Genomic DNA, 21,208 nt, shown 5'->3' on the forward strand with positions numbered 1-21,208 from the left:
CGACAGAGAGGGCTGTTCTGTAATCAGGTAATCAGTGCTGTTCATTATTTGCTTCAAACCTTTATCCTTTTTCCCATTTCACTGCAAGGCTGTAGATTTTACTGATCCCAACCCCCACGTACACCATTTTCTGCTGTGTTGATTTGATAGACAAACCCCAACGGTGACGATGACTGCAGATTATGATGCGAAATTTCTTTGTAATTCTGGTCCTTTTGTTCTTGATATAAGATTTCACTTAATCCTCAGGCTTTAAGGGACTAATTGACTGTATTAAGCTTGTCATCACAGTGAAGATTTGTGATACCCTCTTAACTAACCTAGCTCATCTAGGCATAGTTGATAATATGTTCAGTTTTTTAGACTTTTTTAGACTTTGATTTAAATGCTTTTTTTTTTGTTGAGGTTAAACTTTCTACTCTTTTGTTACGTCTTTGGATCTGTGAGAAACATAACTCTCTGATAAAACACTTTTAGTTTAAAAAAAAAAAAAATCTTACATGCATTTCATCATGTCCTGAGTATACTTTTCCCCCACCTGTGTCCTTATTATTCATTCATCACCTACTGGAATAAATGAGCCAGAGATGGATATAGTGTCTCCTTCTCTCCTCCAAGCACTGCTAATGTCTTTCATTCCTCTCCTCAGATCAGATTATTTATCTATCCATCTATCTCTCTCTATCTCTCTGCCTCCCAGTCACTGCTACTTCTTCTTTATGAGTAAACATCCTGAAATAGAAACAGAAATGAGAGAAATATTAGGTTTGTGGCAGCATGGGGTATTTGCTTGGTTCGACAGCTCTGTTGTGTTTGATTGTTCCATTAGCCCAGTGCTGACAGTAATGGCTCATACTTGATGACCAGTGCATGTCCTTGACTACTTGAGCTTTGATTTGATAAGCTCCAGGGCTTGAACACTGATGACTTTATAATCTACTAGACATGTGCTCTTCTTTCTCTCTTCTACTCTTCTTCTCTTTCTGCTTCCCTTCTCTCTTTGAGGCCAACCATATACATTTCACCATGGAATGCTGTGACATTTGTTATTATTGCCATGTCATGACACTACTGTAACGTGTGACATACCATTACAATAGTAAAGTCAAAATCATGCTGATTTTTCAGGGTGCTGTAGATGATATCAACATCTTCTATTAGTGGTAAGAAGTGGAACCATTTAGATTGTTCTTTGGCATAAACAACCATCAGTATCCCAAACGCGCCCCCCCCCCCCTCTTTCTTTAGATTCAGTATGCAGTTTAAGTAAAATAGTGTGTTATTTCTTCATAATTAATCAAACTGTAATAAATTAGCAGACAGGAATAATTACAGTAAGGCTGTTATACTGGGCTTCACCGAGCTCAACCAGCCGGAAAGACAAAACCATCTGCTCATCAGGCCAATGAAAAACATTTTTCACCAAATCATAATTCTGCGTCAGTTAGTACCTTCGTAGATACTTTCTCATACAATTTTATCACTGCTTCACGTAATGAATAATGTTGATTAAGGCTCCTGAAGAATCACTCACATTACTTCCATTCCCTTATCAGTTTCTCCTCCTCTCCAAAGTTTTAACCGTTTGCTCTGTGTGACAGTCTTCATCGTCACAGCGAGTGTATTAGCAGAGGACAGTATTTCATCAGTGTTGGAACTGTAGGTACTTACAGCTGTGGGAACGGAGCCTGTGGTTTATGTTAGACCGTGCGGTCAGAACAACTGACGATGACCAGAAACTCCATGACCACTATAGCTTGTTAATGACACTGATCGGCACTTTCTCAGTCTTTCCCTCCCTCTGCTCTACTGTGTTAACACTTTCCATCACCAATTAGTCACAGGCATCAACTAATAATCTGATGGACAGGGGCAGCATCTAAACGTAAGGTTATGGAGTTAATCAGAGCAGAGTATGAACCAATGAAATGTGTGGTGCCACATGCCTCACACTCACTCAACCACAATTAAAATCCCCGTAAGATGCACCTGGGTCCGCACTGCCTCCACCAATCAGCAATCAGCACTGTCATCATTATTATAATTATCAATTTCCACAGGCACCGGCCTTACTAATTAATTGTCTCAGCGAATGGCGTTTTCACAATTAGATGTTAAAGCGTCTGAATAGCTCTCTTAAAACTCCTCCGCTCCTAAAATGCGAGCGGCACTTTGTCAGAAGAGATTTTGAAGCCTCAATGAACTTTAATTAGACATTTCCCCCATTTCAGCAGAAGTGAGTTCATATGTCAGTGTTGGATATCTAATCTTAAAAAAAACTGTGTGTGTGCGAGCATGCGTGCGGAATTTGAATTTGACTTTATAATTTGTTCATTGTTAGGATATTCCTTTTATATTCTTGAAGCTGTTTATTCGGTCATGTGACAAACACACCACATCTTCCAGTAAAAAGAATATTTTTCGTGTCATTGGTCACTGTTTCCACACTAGATATTTGCACACTGGCTGGAATGTGGAATAGGATGCACTTGTTGGTGCTTGTGCTTGTTTCCTTCTTTTCTCTCTCTCTCCCTCTTGAGCCACTCTCATGCTCTGAAGCCAAGGTGGGGTAGACAATAGGCCAAACCCAGTGAAACAGTTATATAAAAGAAAAAAGATGCAAATTGGAGAAGAGAAGTCATGGGTACCCAGACAAAGAAAACAAGTTAGATTTAGATCCATGAACTTGCTTCAAAGCGCTGCCTGACCCTGTCTAAAGAGCAGATTCTGGTAGTTTCTGCCTCGTTAAACCCTACAAGACGCGTGATTAGAGCTCTCAACTCTGAAATATATCCATATAACCTGCACTCTTTCATTCTCACTCACTCATTTCATTCCCTTTGTTCTTCTCCTGAAGCACATATTTCATTATACGATATTGAACCCCACGCACACACACACACACACACACACACACACACACACACACACACACACACACACAAACATAGTTGAAACGTGTTGCTTCCAGCACTGTAGAGATGAAATGTTCAGGGTCAGCTGATCTGAAACAGATTTCGCTGTGTTTGTGCTTGTACTTGTGTGTTTCTTTGTCGCCGGTTGTGGTGTCATGGATCACGGGTTTCCGCCGTTGTGGAGCACTTTCTGAAGTTTAGAAAATGAACATCTTTCCTTTTTAAAAAACGGAGTCTCGAGAATGTCGCTAATGGATGACAATCTTGACATTTGAATGGTCTTTCCCCTAACACAGAGCAGCCTGTCAGGAGTGAAGTGCTAAAGATTAGTGTCCGTCGCCATGGTAACTCCCCAGAAACCAAGAAATTTACAGGCTTCACTGATTCCACTAACAACTGAGCAAGTTCATAAGCCACCCACCCTGTCACCCTGTATGACACCCTTTGTGTGTGGGTTGTGTGTGTGTGTGTGTGTGACAGTCAGTCATGAGACAGAGTAAGAAGAATTACTGAGAGCAGGACCTTGTTGCACTTACCAGGATCTTTCACAGTCTCTCTGGAGTTTGTCTGAGATGAAGACAAATGCTTGTAGCCGTGAGAGCAATTGTCACCGTTACACCTTGGGTCCATGTTGATTTACTGTGTGTGTGCGCGCGTGTGTGTGTGTGTGTGGCCAAGATTTCAAGCATATTTGCATGGAGTCTTAACATTTACGTTTTTTGTTAGTCTCAGTATTTCATCAGAAATATCCAAACGAGAACCATCTGAGGCTAGTCAGCACTGGCCAATGCTTGTCTAAGCTCTCCAGTGCTTATTGAAACTCCACAGGTTGTGCTACCTGTTTCCACCAATAATGGAAGTTCAACACATACATCCAGCCCAGAGTTGGCAGACTCCTCCAGTTTGCTTTTTTTTCCAGTGCACTTTTAGAAGACAGATTTAACAGCAGTCGGCGTGAAACGAAGCAAAACAGAAGCCCACCTCCCCAGAGCTCATGAAGCTGAGTCACTCAGAGACCACCTGCTCTGTGTGTCTCTCACTGTTTACTGTTGTCCGCCCGAGTGGGAAAATCTGACCACATACACACACTGGCAGCAATTTAAAATCTTCATTGCAACCAGTGAAGATGTTTTTAATTAGTAAATGTGTTTTCCACAGTCTCTCTCTCTCTCTCTCTCTCTCTCTCTCTCTCTCTCTGTATGTGTGTGTACGCACGTACAACAGTGCTCACAAGCCATGCTCTGGCATATACTCTAACGAATACACACAGAAACACAAGCATGTGAAAAATCACCCATAACTAAACCAAGACACAATTAGATTTGCACCTTGAAATTTACAGTCACACACACACACACACACACACACGTGATTTAGTGGAGGTTCCTGTAAAAGGCAGCTGGAGTAGCGCTGGCCTCGCTGCTACATGACAAGGCCTATTATTATTTATAAGCAGTCATAAAGAGAAAGGGTAAATTCACCATTAATCTTACACACACACACACACACACACACACACGAGTGCACAGAGAAAACACACTCGGGCCCAGGGGGTTCTGCTGTCTCGTATATATCCAGCACCCAGCATGCATTACAAAGCCCTGTGCACATTTATCACATTCACCACACAAACACATCAGTTACTGCAACACTGTTTTCACTTCACACACCTACTGCCCCCTCCCTTTCCCTCTCTACCCTCCTACAGACTCATAATTAGACACCCCCCCCCCACCCCCCTCTGGACCCACGCCAGCTGCTCCCCTCTTAACGTCCTCAAACACTCCCTCCTTCGTGTGTCTTTCACTCCATCCATCCATCCATTCTTTTTTCAGTCCATGCATCCCTCCATTTCTCTCTCTCTGTCACCCCTTTCCCCCCTCTATTATTTTCACTCTTGCGTAAAGGTTCATGCCAACTGCTGTCTTCAACCCCACCCCCCGTCCTCCCCACCAACCCTCACCTCCTTCCGCTCACCATCCACCTCTCCATCTCTCTCTCTCTCTCTCTCTCTCTCTCTCCCCCTGCGGGCTTTGCTGCCTTTATGGAAGGAGTGATTAACGGGGAGGGGAGTCTGGAGACCTGCTTACCTGTGGAGTGTTGCCTCTAACCATTTTCCCCCTGACTTCCCCGCCTCTTCCTTTCTTCTTCTCCTTTTGCCTTTGTGATTCAGGGTTTTTTTTTTTTTTTCGTTTTTTTTTTCAAGCTCACGGCTCACTTTCCCCCCCCCCCCCCCACACTTTTTCAGTCTGCCTTTTTTTCCTGTCCTTTCTCACTGGTCATATTTTCTTCTGTCTTTTAGGCTCTTTGTGTTTTCTCTGTTTTGCTTGCTTTTCTGTGTTGATTCTATCCTCTCATTATTTCAGCTTCATTAGCTCTTTGTTTGATTTGTTAGTTTCATAGTGTCATGTCTTGTAATGTCTTGCAACATTCAACAGGGTACTACTCGTTTGACCTGCAGGACACACATCTTGTGTGAAGTGAGTTCAAAAACACCCACCGATTGACAAACACACGGACTGATTTGCCATATTATGAGATTAGATTCACACATTTTCCAAAACTCTGTTAGAGACAGTGTTATGCAGCAGTCACTATGTGTGCGTGTATGCGTGTGCTTGTGTGTGTGTGTTTTGGAGTGGGAGATAAGAAACAGGGAACAGAGGAAAATGTTGAAGATGAAGCAGTGACCAGGTGGTTTTAGAGGTGGTCTTATTCGGGTCATCCATTTTATCCCTCCATTTTGTCTCATTATCTGTTCTTTATCACAATGTTATTACAACTTTTCAGCCTAAGCCTGTGATGTATGAAAGGAAAATACAGACGTAGCTCACACACATACACACACATATACATGGACACACAGGCAGGTGTATTTAATTAGTGGAGGTCAGCCCTGTGTTCTCTTCAAAGGGACTGAGCGAGGTGCTTCATTTCCTGAGCCCATTCACAGCACTTTCAGTCATTCTTTAAGAAAATAATTAAAGACGGGTGTGTGTGTGTGTGTGTGTGTGTGCGCGTGTGCGCGTGTGTATGTGTGTGCATGCGTGTGTGTGTGTGTGCGCGTGCGTGCGTGTGTGTGAGAGAGAGAGAGAAAGAGAGAGAGAGAGAAGGAGAGAATGAAATCTGTAAAATGGTGGGTTTCATACATTTTAGTTTAGAGCAGCATCACAGATTCGATATCTGATTAACCATTGATTCTTTTCTTACGGAAAGATTTTAATGTTTATGATAGTCTGTATATGTATGCGAGCGCGCGCGCGTGTGTGTGTGTGTGTGTGTGTGTGTGTGTGTGTGTGTGTGTTTACTTTAGATGTGGTATTCTGGCTGCCAGGTATATGTTACTCAGAGGTAATCTCACACATCTGGAGGTGTTATTAAAGATACACACTGATGTTAATCTCAGATTAATCTGGGGTCTCTCTGATAATCTCTGTCATTTCCCCATTTATTTAAACATCACTACATTAACATTCCTTAAATTCGCCTGCTCTGTGTGTTTGTGTGTGTGTGTTTGAGCATGCATATAAGAGAGCTTCCACTTATGCTGCTGTATACATGAACAGACCCACAAATTCTGTTGATACAACCTGTTTACAGATGAGGAGAGAGAGGGTGAGGGGATTGAGGTGTGTGTGTGTGTGTGTGTGTGTGTGTGTGTGTGGTACTGTTGTAGAGTGCTAGGTGGAGCTCTTAGTCTGCACCCAGTCAGTGGTCCAGGGTTTTTTTTTCTTTTTTCATAGGAACACATTACATTGTTTTGTGATCTCTCCATGGTTGAGAGCGAGAGAGAAAGACTGAGAGAGGGAATGTGCTGGTTGAAAGTGTGAATTACTGAAGAGAGAGTGTATGTGTATGTGCTGAAGGCCCTTTTTAGCCTGTGGGGTGGAGGGATGCTGGGCTGGGGCGGGGGTACAGTGAAGTTCGGATTTCTCTACGGGCTGTGAATCAGCTGTGACCTGCTGCTCTGTTCACACAGGATCAGGCTGCCTTCACTACAGCTTAGTGTATTTGGAAAGCAAACACACTGTTGTGTTTGGATGTTCATCTGAGCTGTGTGTGTGAACCTGGACCAACATGCGCACACACACACATGCACATACACACCAATAGATTTCATGCTGAGCTCTCACACTCACACTCACACTCACACACACACACACACACACACGCATACAAATACGCAAACACACACGCAAACACAAACATGCACATGTATACACTCAATATTCAGTTCAGTTCAGTTTGCTTTGTAGACTTGCCTTTTGGTAATACTGCCAAAATATGAAAATCACACTGTAATATTAAGCAGATAAGGATGAACAGTGACAGAAAACAGTTCTGATTAAAAACAGCTAATGTTTCTGTTATCCTTTACGTATGCTATTCACATAACTTCCACATGCTTGTGCTCTCCTACATATGTGCAGAGACATACACACACAAAAAGCATTTAGGAAGGTCATCACATCCACACACTCTCTTTTTCTCTCTCTCTCTCTCTCTCTCACATACACACACACACACACACACACACAGTGTATACAATTCAACTTTCTGTTTTTCCTCTTACATCGGTTCCCCCCTTAACTTCACTCTCATTTCATTATCACAGTCATCACCATAAAGATGACAAAAAAAGGGGTGACTGCTCAGCCGTAGACCAACACACGGAATCTCTCCCTCTCTCTCACTCCCTCTCTCCCTCTCTCTCACTCCCTCTCTTTATCTCTCTCTCTTTCTCTCTCTCTCTCTCTCTCTCTCTCTCTCTCTCTTTCGTGCTGCCTGGAGCACTCTCTGATTTGCTGTCTGGATTTACAGGACAACAAACAACAGCTCTCATTACCATGCTAGTGGAGGAGTGGAGATTAGAGGAGAGGGTCACATTTTTCAAGCACGCTTTGACACTGTGTTTCCTCAGACCTGCATCAGTGTCTGGGCTAAGAGAGGCCAGGCCATCATACCTGTGCCTCTGAATACTGATTCCACTGCCTGACTGCTGCAGGAGGCAAGTGTGTGTTTCACACACAAGCAGCTTTCACACACGCTTTACTATCTGTGCCAAAGCAAACCTGTTTACTTTGGACAAACTTCTGACTTCTGGTTTCTACATTTGTGCAATGTTGATGACTTTCTGTGTTCCTTTTTTCTCTCTCTCCCTCCATCTGTGTTCTATCTCTGTTTCTCTTGATCTCTTTATCTGCTCCTCTTTTTCTGTCTTGTCTGTCTGTCTGTCTATCTATGCTCTCTCTCTCTCTCTCTCTCTCTCTCTCTCTCTCTATCTATGCTCTCTCACTCACTCACTCACTCACTCACTCACACACGCACACACACACACACATACACACACACACACACACACACACACACACACACACACACACACTGTTTGTCTGTGTCACACTGTCTGTCTCACACTGTCTCTCTCTCTCCCTTGTCTCTCAATCCTAGTTTTGTCCCTGAGCTCCTCTGACTCAGTTGTCTTGTCACACAGTTTTTGGGTGGTGCAGGCACTGGTGGAGAGACACGTTTGCCTTTGCCTGTTCGTTTCATCAGTAGTCGTTGCTTTGTTGCACTCTAGAGAATTACATAACCTAGCCTGTTTTCGTAGCGCAGCACTGACTACACAAATGGGGCATTAAGTCAGTGTCTGTCTACTGTGCAGTCTCTGGGCTGATTTGTTGAAGTGTTTCCACCGTATATAGCATTGACATTTTAGCTGAAATTTACACAGCACTTTACCGTAAATTACTGTTGCTATGGTTATGAATCTGCTTCCACTAAAATACTGCGACTAATAACTAAGCCTAATAAAATGCAGAAAAGCTCTCTTGCAGGTATGTGTATATTTTGAAAGGCCGGGGTGTGACATTTGAAGAGTCTGTAAAAGCAGCTGTGTCTGACTAGGCTTGTTTATTATCTCTGTCAATCATCATTTACAGTCAAAGGCTATCCATTGTTTGAGTTTTGTTTTGCCAGAAAAAAGGAAAGTCTTTGTCTAAAGGTGACAGTTGGTTCTCTCCATTCTATTATCTATGGTAATTTCTAGAATAATTGAGCCAACACAAAAGTCCATGCAGTTGCCTGCACATTTCGTGTATGTAACTACGGTAAGTGAGTTTTCTTTTGAGTGTTGGCACTAAAATAAGATTATGGTCACTTCAGAGAAAAACAGGCGCTCAGTGTAGTCTCAGGCACTTCATTTTGAAATATGTCTCTAATGTATTATTAACACACGCACAGACACACACACACACACACACATACACACACACACACACGTAGTACCGCGCATGTGGTCTCAGTACTGTCTTTACTATTGTGTGATATCTGTCCTGGGATGTGAGAGACTGTGTGTCCATGGATACTGGCCTCTGCCATATAATCTGAGTAATTCACTTGGTCTGTCTGTATTTGTAACTTCTTTTGTTTTTTTTTTTGTTTTTTTACCAGATATGTGGGGATTATGAAGTGCACGTGCATGTGTGTTTTTGTTAATTTTTGTGTGTGTGTGTGTGTATGTGTAATTAAAGTTTTTCTGTTTAATGCGCTAGCAATCCAAATTGATTTATTGATTTGGTTTATTGCTTAATTGATCTCTGCGTTTACTAATTTGTCACATGCCAAAGCTGCAAGGCGTCATACACGTGTGTGTGTGTCTGTATACATATATATGTGTGTGTGTGTTGTGTGCTGGAGGCATGTAGTCATTCAGAGCTGTGAAGAACAGACTGCTCTGAGACACATTTTCATGTCACAGGAGCAGCAGTAACACACAAGGCTGTGTGCCTGCACCACAAAGGCTGCTCTAGAACCGTAAACATCCAACCTTTTTCTTTTTCTTGGTCTTGTGAAAGAGAAGCAAGAGTTTGGACACTGACAGAAAGGGAGGGGGGATAGGCATTCATCCATCCATCAGTCCAATCCAATCCAATCAAACTTAGTCCAATTCATCCCACTCTGCAGCACTCTCCTGGCACAGATATTTATGATCCATTATTGCCAAAGCGTTTTCAACAAGCAAAATTCAGAACCATCCAACTAAACAAGACTGTTAGCTAATTAAGTAAATTAGAAAAATAACAGGTTACTCAAAGTCAAACAATACAGAAAATTGTAGGAAAACAAAAAGCTAAGGAGAAGAGAACAGAAAGCACATCAGTGGCAACTCTAATAGCTGAAAAGTTTAATGATAAGAAAATAAAACAGATTTATATGATAGAGGGAAACCGAAAGGAAAATCAAAGTAATCAAAAGAATGTTGAAGCATTCTCTAACATTATGCAGTATTATTATCAGTATTATTATTTATTAATGTGTTTATTCGTTTATCTATTTAGCATTTATTGCTCAAACTCGGGATGATTTTGTTTCTCAACTTTTTGATCAAACTCATTTCTTATTTTGTGATTTTGGCACTGTGTGGGGGGGAACACACACTCTCCCAGGGTGCAGTGGGAGCCTCCTGGCATGCGTCACACCTGATTTGGACAATTTCCTCTAGGTCTGGTGCAGAAGACAATGTTGTCCCACGCAATCTAAAGCACCAGAGAGAGGCAATGCTTCTAGCGTGATTGATGATGTTTTCCAATCCCACGTCACTGGTTATTGTTTTCTAAAAAAGAGAAAAAAAAAGTTAGTGATGCAGATGATCTAATGTAGAGCTTCTCTCTTCACCTCCTCATTCTTTAGCTGTGTGTCTTCTGTACCACCTGTTCTGATATTCTGTCGCCTTTTTTTGTCTTTCATTAAGCAGTCGTTTCCATTGCCAACAGTTTGACGTGATTGGAAAGCGGAACATCGGAGAGAGAGAGAGAGAGAGAGAGAGAGAGAGAGAGCGAGAGAGAGCGAGAGAAAGCAGTAATTTATTAGAGGCAGAGAAATGAATTCATCAGTTAGGGCCAGCTTTTTATGACTATTTGTCAACCTGCCAAACCTGAGATGGTTAGCCTCTCTCTCTCTCTCTCTCTCTCTCTCTCTCCCTTTCTCTCCCTCTCTCCATCTCTCTCTCCCTCTCTTCATCCCTCTGTCCCTCGCTCTGCCTCTCATATTACCGCCCTGTCCCCCCATTCCCATCTCATTGAAGGCATCCGTGTCATTGTGTTTGACAGGTTCTGATTCCCTTGTCAGATTTAATTTGACCATTGATGCCCAACACACACACACACACACACACACACACACACAGATATACAAATTTACACACACCTGTTATTCTGTTTTCACAGTCTGTGTTTTACAGATCAGTGTGGTATCTGGGTTATTATAATTAACACAGTCAACCTAACACAGTTGCCATTGCTATGGCGATGGGCACACCCAAACTCTGCAACACCTGTGTAAATTTGTGTTTCTCTCATCCAGGTGTTAGTTCTGTGTGTGTGCATGCGCGTGTGTGTGTTTCTGTGTACAGTTGAATGACGTTGTATCCATACTCACAGCTGAAATCAGTCAATATTTTATATTTTTAAATGATTAACGTTTAATTCCCCGACTGACAAATGATAAATGAATGTTTCGTCATCAACTATTGATAGTGTTACTTTCATATTCTCTGAGTCTGAAAGCTTAAGTGTCAAACTGGATGGTGTTTGGTTTAACACACCCAGGACTTACTGTGATGTGTTTGTTTCAGTCTTTCACTGGAACTGATACAGAGCACAAATCTAGGCTGCCCAGAAAATCTCTAATTGAGATTGACCTAAGGAAAATTCAACGAGAGCTTACCTCTCTGCATGTCTAAAGAACCTCTGTCTGTCTTTTCACACCTGCACATCACCTACCCCCCCCCCCCACACACACCCCTCCCCATCTGTCTGTCTGTCTGTCTGTCTGTCTGTCTGTCTGTCTTTCTTTCTCTCTCTCTAATATAACCCTCACCATAGGAGTCAGAGAGGAATGGAAACTAGTCTCTCTTGATTTACCATCACAGGAATTTTGAGAGCATTCATTATTCATTATGGCCAGTGTTCTGATTCAAGAAGTCGCCCTCTCCTAGAATGACTCATGAATTTTTCACCAGTCCTTCAGTTGGCTGATTTCTCACCAAGTTCTGTTCTGTTTTTTTGTTTGTTTGTTTGTTTATTTGGCAGTTTTGTTTGTGTGTGTGTGTTTGTGCGTGCGTGCATGTGTGTGCTTATCTGTCAGCTGTCCCTTTGTCTGTCTGTGGATGTCCCTTATTATGAAACTGTAGAGCTGAATTTTGGTAGAACTTTCCCAAACCTTTTCATTTGGAAAGTGAAAGAACAATGTATTCAAAGGTGGACATAAACAGCCCACTCTGTCCACTCTGTTGTGTTGCTTTATCTTACGTCAGTATAGTAGAACAGAGGTAATAGTACGTTTGAAATGTCAAGGATTTTTACACACATTCCACTATTTATTTATCATAACCACTATTTATTTTGCTTTGAGAGCTATGCAACACGGCATTTATGTTCTTTTTCATATTACTAATACAGCTTATATCAGATAGTCTCAAGTGACAGACAAAATGTTAATATGCTGTCTTTTTTTTGTCTCTGTTTTTATTGAGGACTTCTGTGTTTTGGTTAGGCGGGTTTTGATGATTAATTTAACCTCAGTATTGAGAAATGTTCAGTTTTTGTTATTTGACTTATCTACTAACCTCACTCCATGTCTGTGTATTTGTGTATTTGTGTGTGTGTGTGTGTTTATTTGCAGCTCGTCGCGGTATTTGAGGAAGAGGAGCTCCAGCAGAGGGCAGTGGTGAGCCCAGGGGGCAGTGTTGCATCCGGCCACTCCAGCCCTGACCCCTACGAACCAGAGCTGAGAGCTCTTGACCCACACCAGGGCAGTGAGATAGAAGTCAACTCCTCAGCCCTGCTGTCAAGTATGCTCAGCTTCACTTTTACTGAGTCCTTTTTGTCTTCACTGCAGTGGTCTTCACACACACACACACACACGCAGTCACACACACACACACACGCAGTCACACGCACAGTCACACAGACTGCCAGTTGCATATGTGCCAATAAATAGTTCAGTGTGAAATATTTAAGATGCAGTTCAGGCAGCTTAGTTTCTTAGTTTGAGGTTTTGAATTCATTTTCTCAACATGACGTCCGTTATGGGGAATGTCTTTGTTTTTCGAAGCAGTGCATTGTGGGTGAGATTGTACACCATTCATCTTATCATAATACAGTCTTTTCAGTTAGATTTCACCTGTACACAGGCACTACTTCAGTTTCATTTCAACTGTTAAGCCAGACCTAAGCTTACAGGGATGCTTTTCTTTCTTTTTTTAATGAAGGAAGTGTGTGTGAGTGCGTGCGTGTGTGCATGTGTGTGTCTTTTGGGTGATATTCTAGCTCAGGTAAAGTCGGTGCCATTTCCTTCCCATATAGCCCATCCATTCCATATCACATCCGACCTTGACGCAGCATCTATCATCTCTGCTAAACTGTCAGCTCTTTATGAAAGTGTCAGTCAAACAACACAAGCCAACTGCAGAGGAGATATGTAATGTGACGTCTAATATAAATGTGTACAGGTCCATTCTGTTTTCTACTTTTCACTTCTCAGATTATCTCCTTATAGTTCTGCTGCATTCTTCGATGACGGCTTGATTTATTGATCTCTCAGGTAGCCTCCCTGGTGGTGATGGGTTAGTCATATTTGATCTGCTTGTGTAAGGTGCAGTAAGGGTTAAACAAACACTACGTTTCCCACAAGCCCCATATGTCTCTCATTTCCAGCGGTCTGAGCTTACAGGCCACAGACATGCTAAATGGAGAAAACATCTGTGTGTGCATTTGTGAGTGTGTGTGTGTGTGTGTGTGCGCGTGTGTGTGTGTGCGTGTGTGTATGTTCAGTTAATGGAGATTCTTTGCAAAAGGTTAAAATATATAACTTTTATACAAAGAGAGTGGCAAACAGGAGCTGAGGGGCTTGCAGCATGGCACTTGTTTAATTAGAAGGTGTGTGTGTGTGTGTGTGTGTGTGTGTGTGCGTGTGTGCATGCGCGTTTGCACGAGTTTTCACTTAGCGGCGGTGCATGATTAAGGTGGCAGTGTTTCGGAGAGGCAGGGGCTGTAATTTGCCGCCTGACTATGTGGTTTTTCAAAAGTGCCTGCCTGGCTGCTTTCCCCATCCCTCCATCCCTCCCCCTTCACTCTTCATTTAAACATCACGACAGAGGCAGGCTCCGTCACAGCGGCATCTTTTTTTCCCCTCTCTCATTTACTGCAGTCACACAGGGACAAGACACAGTGTCACACCATCCTCACACAGCCAGCCAATCGCTCCACTACTCAGACACTCAAACTTGTTTTCCAGACCAATTTTTTTATATAGTTCCTTGCTGGGGGGAAAAAAAAACAACAGGACCAGATCCATCTGGAATTGCAGGGAGTTCTAAATTTCGAGGGTGTGTGTTTGTTTGTGTTGATCAGATATTACATGTTGTCTTTTTAACATGGTGGCAGATGTTCCATTTCGTTGTCTTTTGTGGCATGTGATTGACACCTGACCGGTTGTCAATCATTTGCTGTCTCATCTCAGCCTCTTAAACCTTTTCCCCTGCCCTCTTTGCTTTTGTTCTTGGCTCTGTTGAAGACTCTAGATCTTTCTTTAGCTTATGCAGTGACCCAGTGACCGCCCTGTGCCTGCTCTGTCCCCTTTATTTCGGTTCAGACACCTCCCACTGTCACTCATATGGTCATCCCTCCCACTGACCAAGAGACACGCTGGCTGCCCCAGTGTGACCTCCAGCTGTATTCAGACCATAGCTAGAATGGTTATAGATGGACTTTAGACTAACACACACACACACACACTCACACACACACACACACACACACACACACACACACACTCATATTCACAAACACACACTCACATTCTGTCTCTCACACACACAAACACACACTCACATTCACTCTCTCTCTCAAACACACACACAGACAGACAGACACACACACACACTCACACACTAGACAGTATGGACTATGGCTAGAGACTCCTTACACAGAGTATAAAATCTTAACCTTTACATGCCTACATATATAAACACGCTGACATATAGATTTAATTCTGTCCCGTCACGCATGAAACAGCCTAACGTACCATCATGATCACCTCACCTACCCGCCACCTCCTTCATATCACGTCCCCCCAACCCTCACACTCTGTCACCCTTAACTGGATTACTGATGTGCCCTGTTCAGTTCAAGAGTCAGCCTCAGGTCCAGCCAAGCATGAACCCATTCAGAATTTGCCTTTTAAACCCATTTACACCGTGGCCTCACAACAGTCTGCCCCTCACACACACACACACACACATACACACTAATTAAGTTAGAGCTGATCCCATGGTGGCCTCTCCCCAGTGAGACTAATTCAATAAGGATCCCCTTTTGTGACTTCTCTGTTGCCTCAACTGGCTTTAAGCACCAAAATCCCTAAAACACTCAGCAGCCGTGCCATCCGGTCCCCATGTTTCACCATGTGCCAGGGGACTCCCCAAACTACTTTGGGCATGGGCCTTTTGTCCCCCTCTGTCTTTTTAATTGATAATTAGTGAATTGGTGAAAAGGAGGATTGTACAGCATGCAGCTGACCTGTGTCTTTTGTGACATAATGTCATTTTGGACAGGATGAGTGGTAAGGCACACACAGACATCTGCCCACAGTCTGCCCGATTAGAACAGAAAGAGTTAAAAGGTTAGAGCAAATCAATGCAGCTTTAGACACAATGTAGGCCTTCATTGGGTGAAATATTTCTAGTAGACTTTTGATATATAAAAAAAAAAAGGCAATAAAGAGTGTTTATGGTTTTCCCATGGAAAGCTGACTATCTATCGCCTGAATATCTAGAAACGAATGCAGAGTAGCCAAATTTCCACTCAGCTGAGTGAATCTTGTGAGCTTGAGGTGAATATAAACGCTGAAATAGCCCATTCAGATAGATTTAACTGGAAATCATGTTGGTTTGAATAAGTATATTGCCATTTCCTTTCTATTATGTGTGTTCCAGCCTATATAAAGTCATTAAATTTAAGGGTTTAAGCAGTTTTGGGATGTTTTATATGCAGCTTGTCTGCAGATGTCTCACACTAGAGGCTCCCATTGAGCTGAAGGGGAACTGTATTGAGTTTAGTGAGAATCCAAGTCCATCACAACACAGTACAGCAGATTCACAGCAGACCTCTGACAGCTGGACAGACTGAGAAATACATGCTTAGTACAAAGAAAGAAAAAGTCATTGGTTTTATAGGCCTATGGATAAATGGAAATCACAGAACCATCATCTTATGTGTTCATTTGAAAGACCAGGGCTGGGAATGGACAGTTGAACTAATGATGTCATGTGGAAATGAAAAAAAAAAAAACACTTTTAAGCCAATGTCATATGTTCCATTTCATTTAAAAAAAATGGCTGAAACAACACTATAATTACCATAAATCATCCTGAGACCGAGCCTTTGTGATATGGCTCTGTTGACAAATGTTAGAAACAGCAGTGTGTATTCACCATAAGTGTTTACATGTCCATCAAATGAAAGGTTTATCTCTACCGTCTGTGCAGATGTATTGAACAGTGGTGTGTGAAAAGGAAAGAGAGGGAGAGAAAGAAGAAATAAGAGGGATAAGCCATCTCCCAGTTTCAGTCGACTAAATGAGATGACTGGTTGTGTGCCACAGGCTGTAATAAGACAGACTGGGGAGTTGGCTGGACTCTGCTCAGTTTGTGCACAGGATACTGATGTACACACACACACACACACATCACACACACACACACACACACACACACACACACACACATACACACACAGCATCAATCACTGACCAGTACTCTCATATCGGCCTTTACTCCAGCACCGCACCGCGGGAGAAGACGTGTTATCATCTCCACCAACTAGCACCTGAGGCAGGGCACTCCCTACAAGTGTGAGATTGATTGAAATATTGATTACCAATAAGAGAAAATTAGACTTTGGCTCCCTGTGTTTCTCTTACACTCACTCCCTCACTCTAGCCTGTTTCCCTCTGTCTCTCTCACTTGCTCACTCACTCACTCACACACACACACACACACACACACACACACACACACACGGGTGAATGCACACTCCTAGTGCACACCTGCAACAGGAAAATGTCATATGTGGACATAAAGAAGGAAATTGGAGGGACACTGACTTTAGCTCCAGATCAAAATAAAGTCATTCCTTTCCAAATGTGTTAGCCCAAAAACAAGTGAGCACACAAACACACAATCGCACAACAATCTATATCTTGATCCTCTCCTTTCCTCTTTCACATCCTCTTTCTTTCATGTTGTCGCTGATGCTGAAGAAAGGTCCTCGATTCTCGAAGAAAACTAATGACTTGTGACTAAAAGAATGTGCACACTTGACCCTTTTCTCCCTCCTGACACATCTCATGAAAGGTCAAAAGGTCAGGAGGATTTCCCTTGTTACCATCACCTGACCCAGGTCAGAGGTTTACGTCCTTTCCTAGAGTTCACCAAGAGCTGAAGAGGACTCTCTTGAAAGTGTCTTACCTTGACCACAGTTAACCCTGAGAGCTTATCTGTAAAGAACACTGTTGAGTGTCCTATCTGATAGCCTTGACTTATCTAAAATATTCTTATATAAGAATGGAAACTTGCTTTGAGACATCCATATCTGGGATATTTTGATTGACTCGGAACGTTGGATAGCCCTTAAGGAATTCCTCGCTATAAGAACGCTTTTCATTAGCTTACATTACTGTATATTTCTCTGCCTCGAAATTTTATACGAATTTAATACACAATTAGTTGTTTTTGGATTATGTGCTTTACAGAAGCACCTCAGCGTCCCTTCATTTAAAAAATTCAGAACATCAGTGTTGTACCTGTTTAAGTTGTTTTGTGGTTCAACGGCGTCCGGTTTTTAAAGTGGAGGGTTTTTTTAAGACCCACCCTTAGCTCATTTGTCCAGCTGCAGTAGCACGCAATACTTGTGGCTAAGTCCAAATCAAGGCCTTTCTCAGGTAGGTCTGACCTCTTTAAGGCTTACCCCTCCCTCCTGGCACCACAGTCAATCATTACAGGGCTAATTTGGACTTGGACTAAGCCTGGACTTGGACTAATGTTTTCTAAACACAGAAACCGGCATAGGGTCTCCTAGTTTGTGAGCGTGTTGATTTGAACAGCGTTCTTGTGGCCGACTGGAGGAGAATGGTACCAAGTTCTTCTGGGTTTTGTCAGTTATTATGAACGTAGACAAATACATGAGCAGACCACAGATATCACACAGAGCTCTAATCCATTAAACATGATTGAATAAACAACGGAGGGCTTTTTTTGTCATACCATATCTCATTCAGAATCTCCTGAAACTGTCCATACACATGACTGACACTTCTGAGGTAAACAGAGTTGTGGCTGTGGATCATCTGTAGAATTTCCTCCATCATCTGATCTGAGATCAGCTTTAGTTTATCTCTTATCAAGATCAAGGGTTATGTGAAGAAACAGAAAAGCTTTTTCAGGATCAGCTCTTAAGAACAACTTGTTTGTAGAACATGTGAGTAGAAGTTCCTTGTATTTGTGTCTTTGATGGTTTTTTAAAAATGTTCCATGGTGGTCTGGTTGTTAAAGGAATGGAATGTTTTCTGGACAGTTTCTCTGGTTGTTGAGCTGAGATTCCTTTTGACTCTGACTTGCCAGAGGAATGCCATGGTTAGAGAATTACAGGTCCACAGGCATCCTTCTCTTCTCTTCTCTTCTCTTCTCTCATTTAACACCTCCAGTAAAATCTAGGTCTGCCTCTGTACCAAGTTTCACATCTTCCACACATTTTGCGCTGGAGGCAAATTCCGCTGTGTTCTGAGATGTTCTTGGCACCTGCTGGATGACTTACTATATTTAGTATGTTTACCCAGTATCGGAACAGCTGGTATCTGCTGCATGTTTGTGTTCTCAGATCCATACCATGATCAGTTGTCTCTGACAGTGTTACCAGAATCAATACATTCAAACAAAGACCTCAGTAAACTGTAGATAAATGAGATGGAACATGGAAGACCACATGACACTCAGTAACTCCATGCTGATGACCTTCGCAACACGTGTCCCATGCGTATAGTCAGGTATTTAGTGTGTCAAGTACTTATTGACTAAGTGGTAGCATGAAAATCAGTTTTAGAGATCATGAGTGATTTAGATAAGGGTTGATTTCAGAGGCTGAGTGGTTGTCAATGGGGGGAGGTAAATGTGTGTATGTGCTGTGTGTATGTATAGTTTATGCTTGTCTCTTCCCAGGCCAAGATAGGGATTAGTTTGGGTTAAATTGAGATTTGTGTAGTCATCTGAACAGTTCTAGAGAGGATAATTTATGATTAATGGCAAGTTACATTATACCTACAAAATGTGCATTCATCATTAAAGATTAAAAGAAAATCAGGCATTAGCACCAAATTAGTGTTTGATACATGGATTTTATGTACATTAAATAATAATGAAAATCTAAGAAATCAGCAGTTGAACAGTAAAATCGACCCTTGTCTCTAAAACCACTCCTACCCGATGGAACATTTGGAAAACAGTTGCTAAGGAAACTACATCTGATCAACTTCACTGAGTGTCATGGCTTTGTCTGGAGAGCATATGAACTAAATTCTCAGTTCTCTCAATTTAAAATAACATCGAAGCAGCTTCAAGTGGTCAAAGTCCGTACATTTTTATACCTGTTTCGGAGAAAAGCTGTCTTTTCACACTCTCTAAATGCGAGTCATTTTAAACTGGTCCACAGTGACTGTAAGGTTATGAGATATGTCAGTACCACCAGAAGGCCAATGTATCTCTGTACCTTGATCCTGAACAAAGAACGAACTCAGATTTGAATTGTCATATTCATACTTTGACAAGACTGAACAGTCAACACGAAGCTCTATCTTGGCCACAATCATCTAAGCCCTGTACTCCTCTCTTCTATGTCCTTGAGAGTTTTTTGATGTTTTTTTTTTTTTTTTTTTTTTTTTTTTTAAAAAGTTGTTTATATCTTGAACCTCAGGGTCAAGGAACTACCTCCTTACATAAAGGCCTTCCCATTCAGGCTTTATTGGATGACCCTGGTGTGCTGAAACAAGCTTTGCTCTTTTTATTTGCCAGTTTTTTCCCTGCACAAAACAAGATTGATACTGCCCTGACTGAGATCTGTGTCCTTCCCTCCTTTTCCTGTCCTCCGTTCATCCGACTTCACCGCTGGGTTGAGGTCTTGTGCTCCAGGCGTTGAAAGCAGCGTTAGATAAATGGTTTCTGTGTTCTTGGAGGAGCTTTTTGAGAGTCGTCTTTGGTCTTTTTGAAGTTTACACACGTGTAATTTATGCTTCCTGTTTATGTGTGTGTGTGTGTGTGTGTGTGTGTGTGTGTGTGTGTGTGTGTGTGTGTATATACAGCTGTATGTTTGTACATATGTACATACATACATACACACACACGTGTGCACGCGCACATACATATACATACCTTTGAGTTACATACACCAATGAGTCAAATGTATTTGTACATTCTGTCCTGACCATATTGGTAATATGATATTGGTAATATTTCCTACAATACTGGTAATGTTTCTTATATTCTGACTGTACCAGTTGACTGTTAAGTTTTTCACTTTTTAGAGAACACAAAATACTTCTTGATAGATGTAAAAGTGTTCAAAGTGTTGAAATGTCAAAAAAAAAAAAGCCTATTTGTCTTAGTTCATGTCTGATACCTGTTTGTAGTCGGGAGACAAACGTGAGGCGATTCGTTCAGCATTAGAGAGGATTTGTATTGTTTGACATTTGTGGATGAAAACCTGTTGATCTTACAGACAGCTTATTCAAGACAAACAAAATGGTATCACGTCATTAGAAACACGTTCTCAGAGAAACTGACATCTCTACAGGTTCTGACAGCTTTTCATCTGTTCTTATGTGATTTTTTTTTTGTCCCCCTTATTTTCCACAGATAACACTCTATTGGTGAGAAGCAGCAGTGACCCCGCCCTCACTCCACGTCTTGAGGTTACGACACCAGAATCAGACAGTTACAGAGCTCCTGCAACAGTAAGTCCCTTAGAACATTGATTTTACCAAAGTTTTTTTTGTTAAGATATTGTTTTATAATTTTGGGTTTGTCTGTTTTAGTCATTTATATTTTGAACATTTTGTTCAATTGGCGTGGATATTTAATTTAATAACAAATAAGTTGTTGGACTGTAAGAAAAACAGGTTAGTGCCTATGCCCCCTGCAGACACAGTTGTGAGTTTGTAAATGGATTTTGTGTGTCTCTGTG

General features: G+C 41.9%; 1 protein-coding gene across 1 annotated transcript in view; it reads left to right on the top strand.

Moving 5' to 3' along the window:
• Nucleotides 1–21,208, top strand: part of pard3ba (par-3 family cell polarity regulator beta a) — a 120,165-nt gene that overhangs the window by 14,148 nt on the left and 84,809 nt on the right. The window contains exons 3-4 of the mRNA XM_030779013.1: nucleotides 12,600–12,768; nucleotides 20,881–20,978. Coding sequence (XP_030634873.1) covers nucleotides 12,600–12,768; nucleotides 20,881–20,978 — 267 coding nt within the window. The remainder of the gene's footprint in view (nucleotides 1–12,599; nucleotides 12,769–20,880; nucleotides 20,979–21,208) is intronic.

This window comes from Chanos chanos, chromosome 7 (genome assembly GCF_902362185.1).
Source record: "Chanos chanos chromosome 7, fChaCha1.1, whole genome shotgun sequence".
Classification (NCBI taxonomy): domain Eukaryota; kingdom Metazoa; phylum Chordata; class Actinopteri; order Gonorynchiformes; family Chanidae; genus Chanos; species Chanos chanos.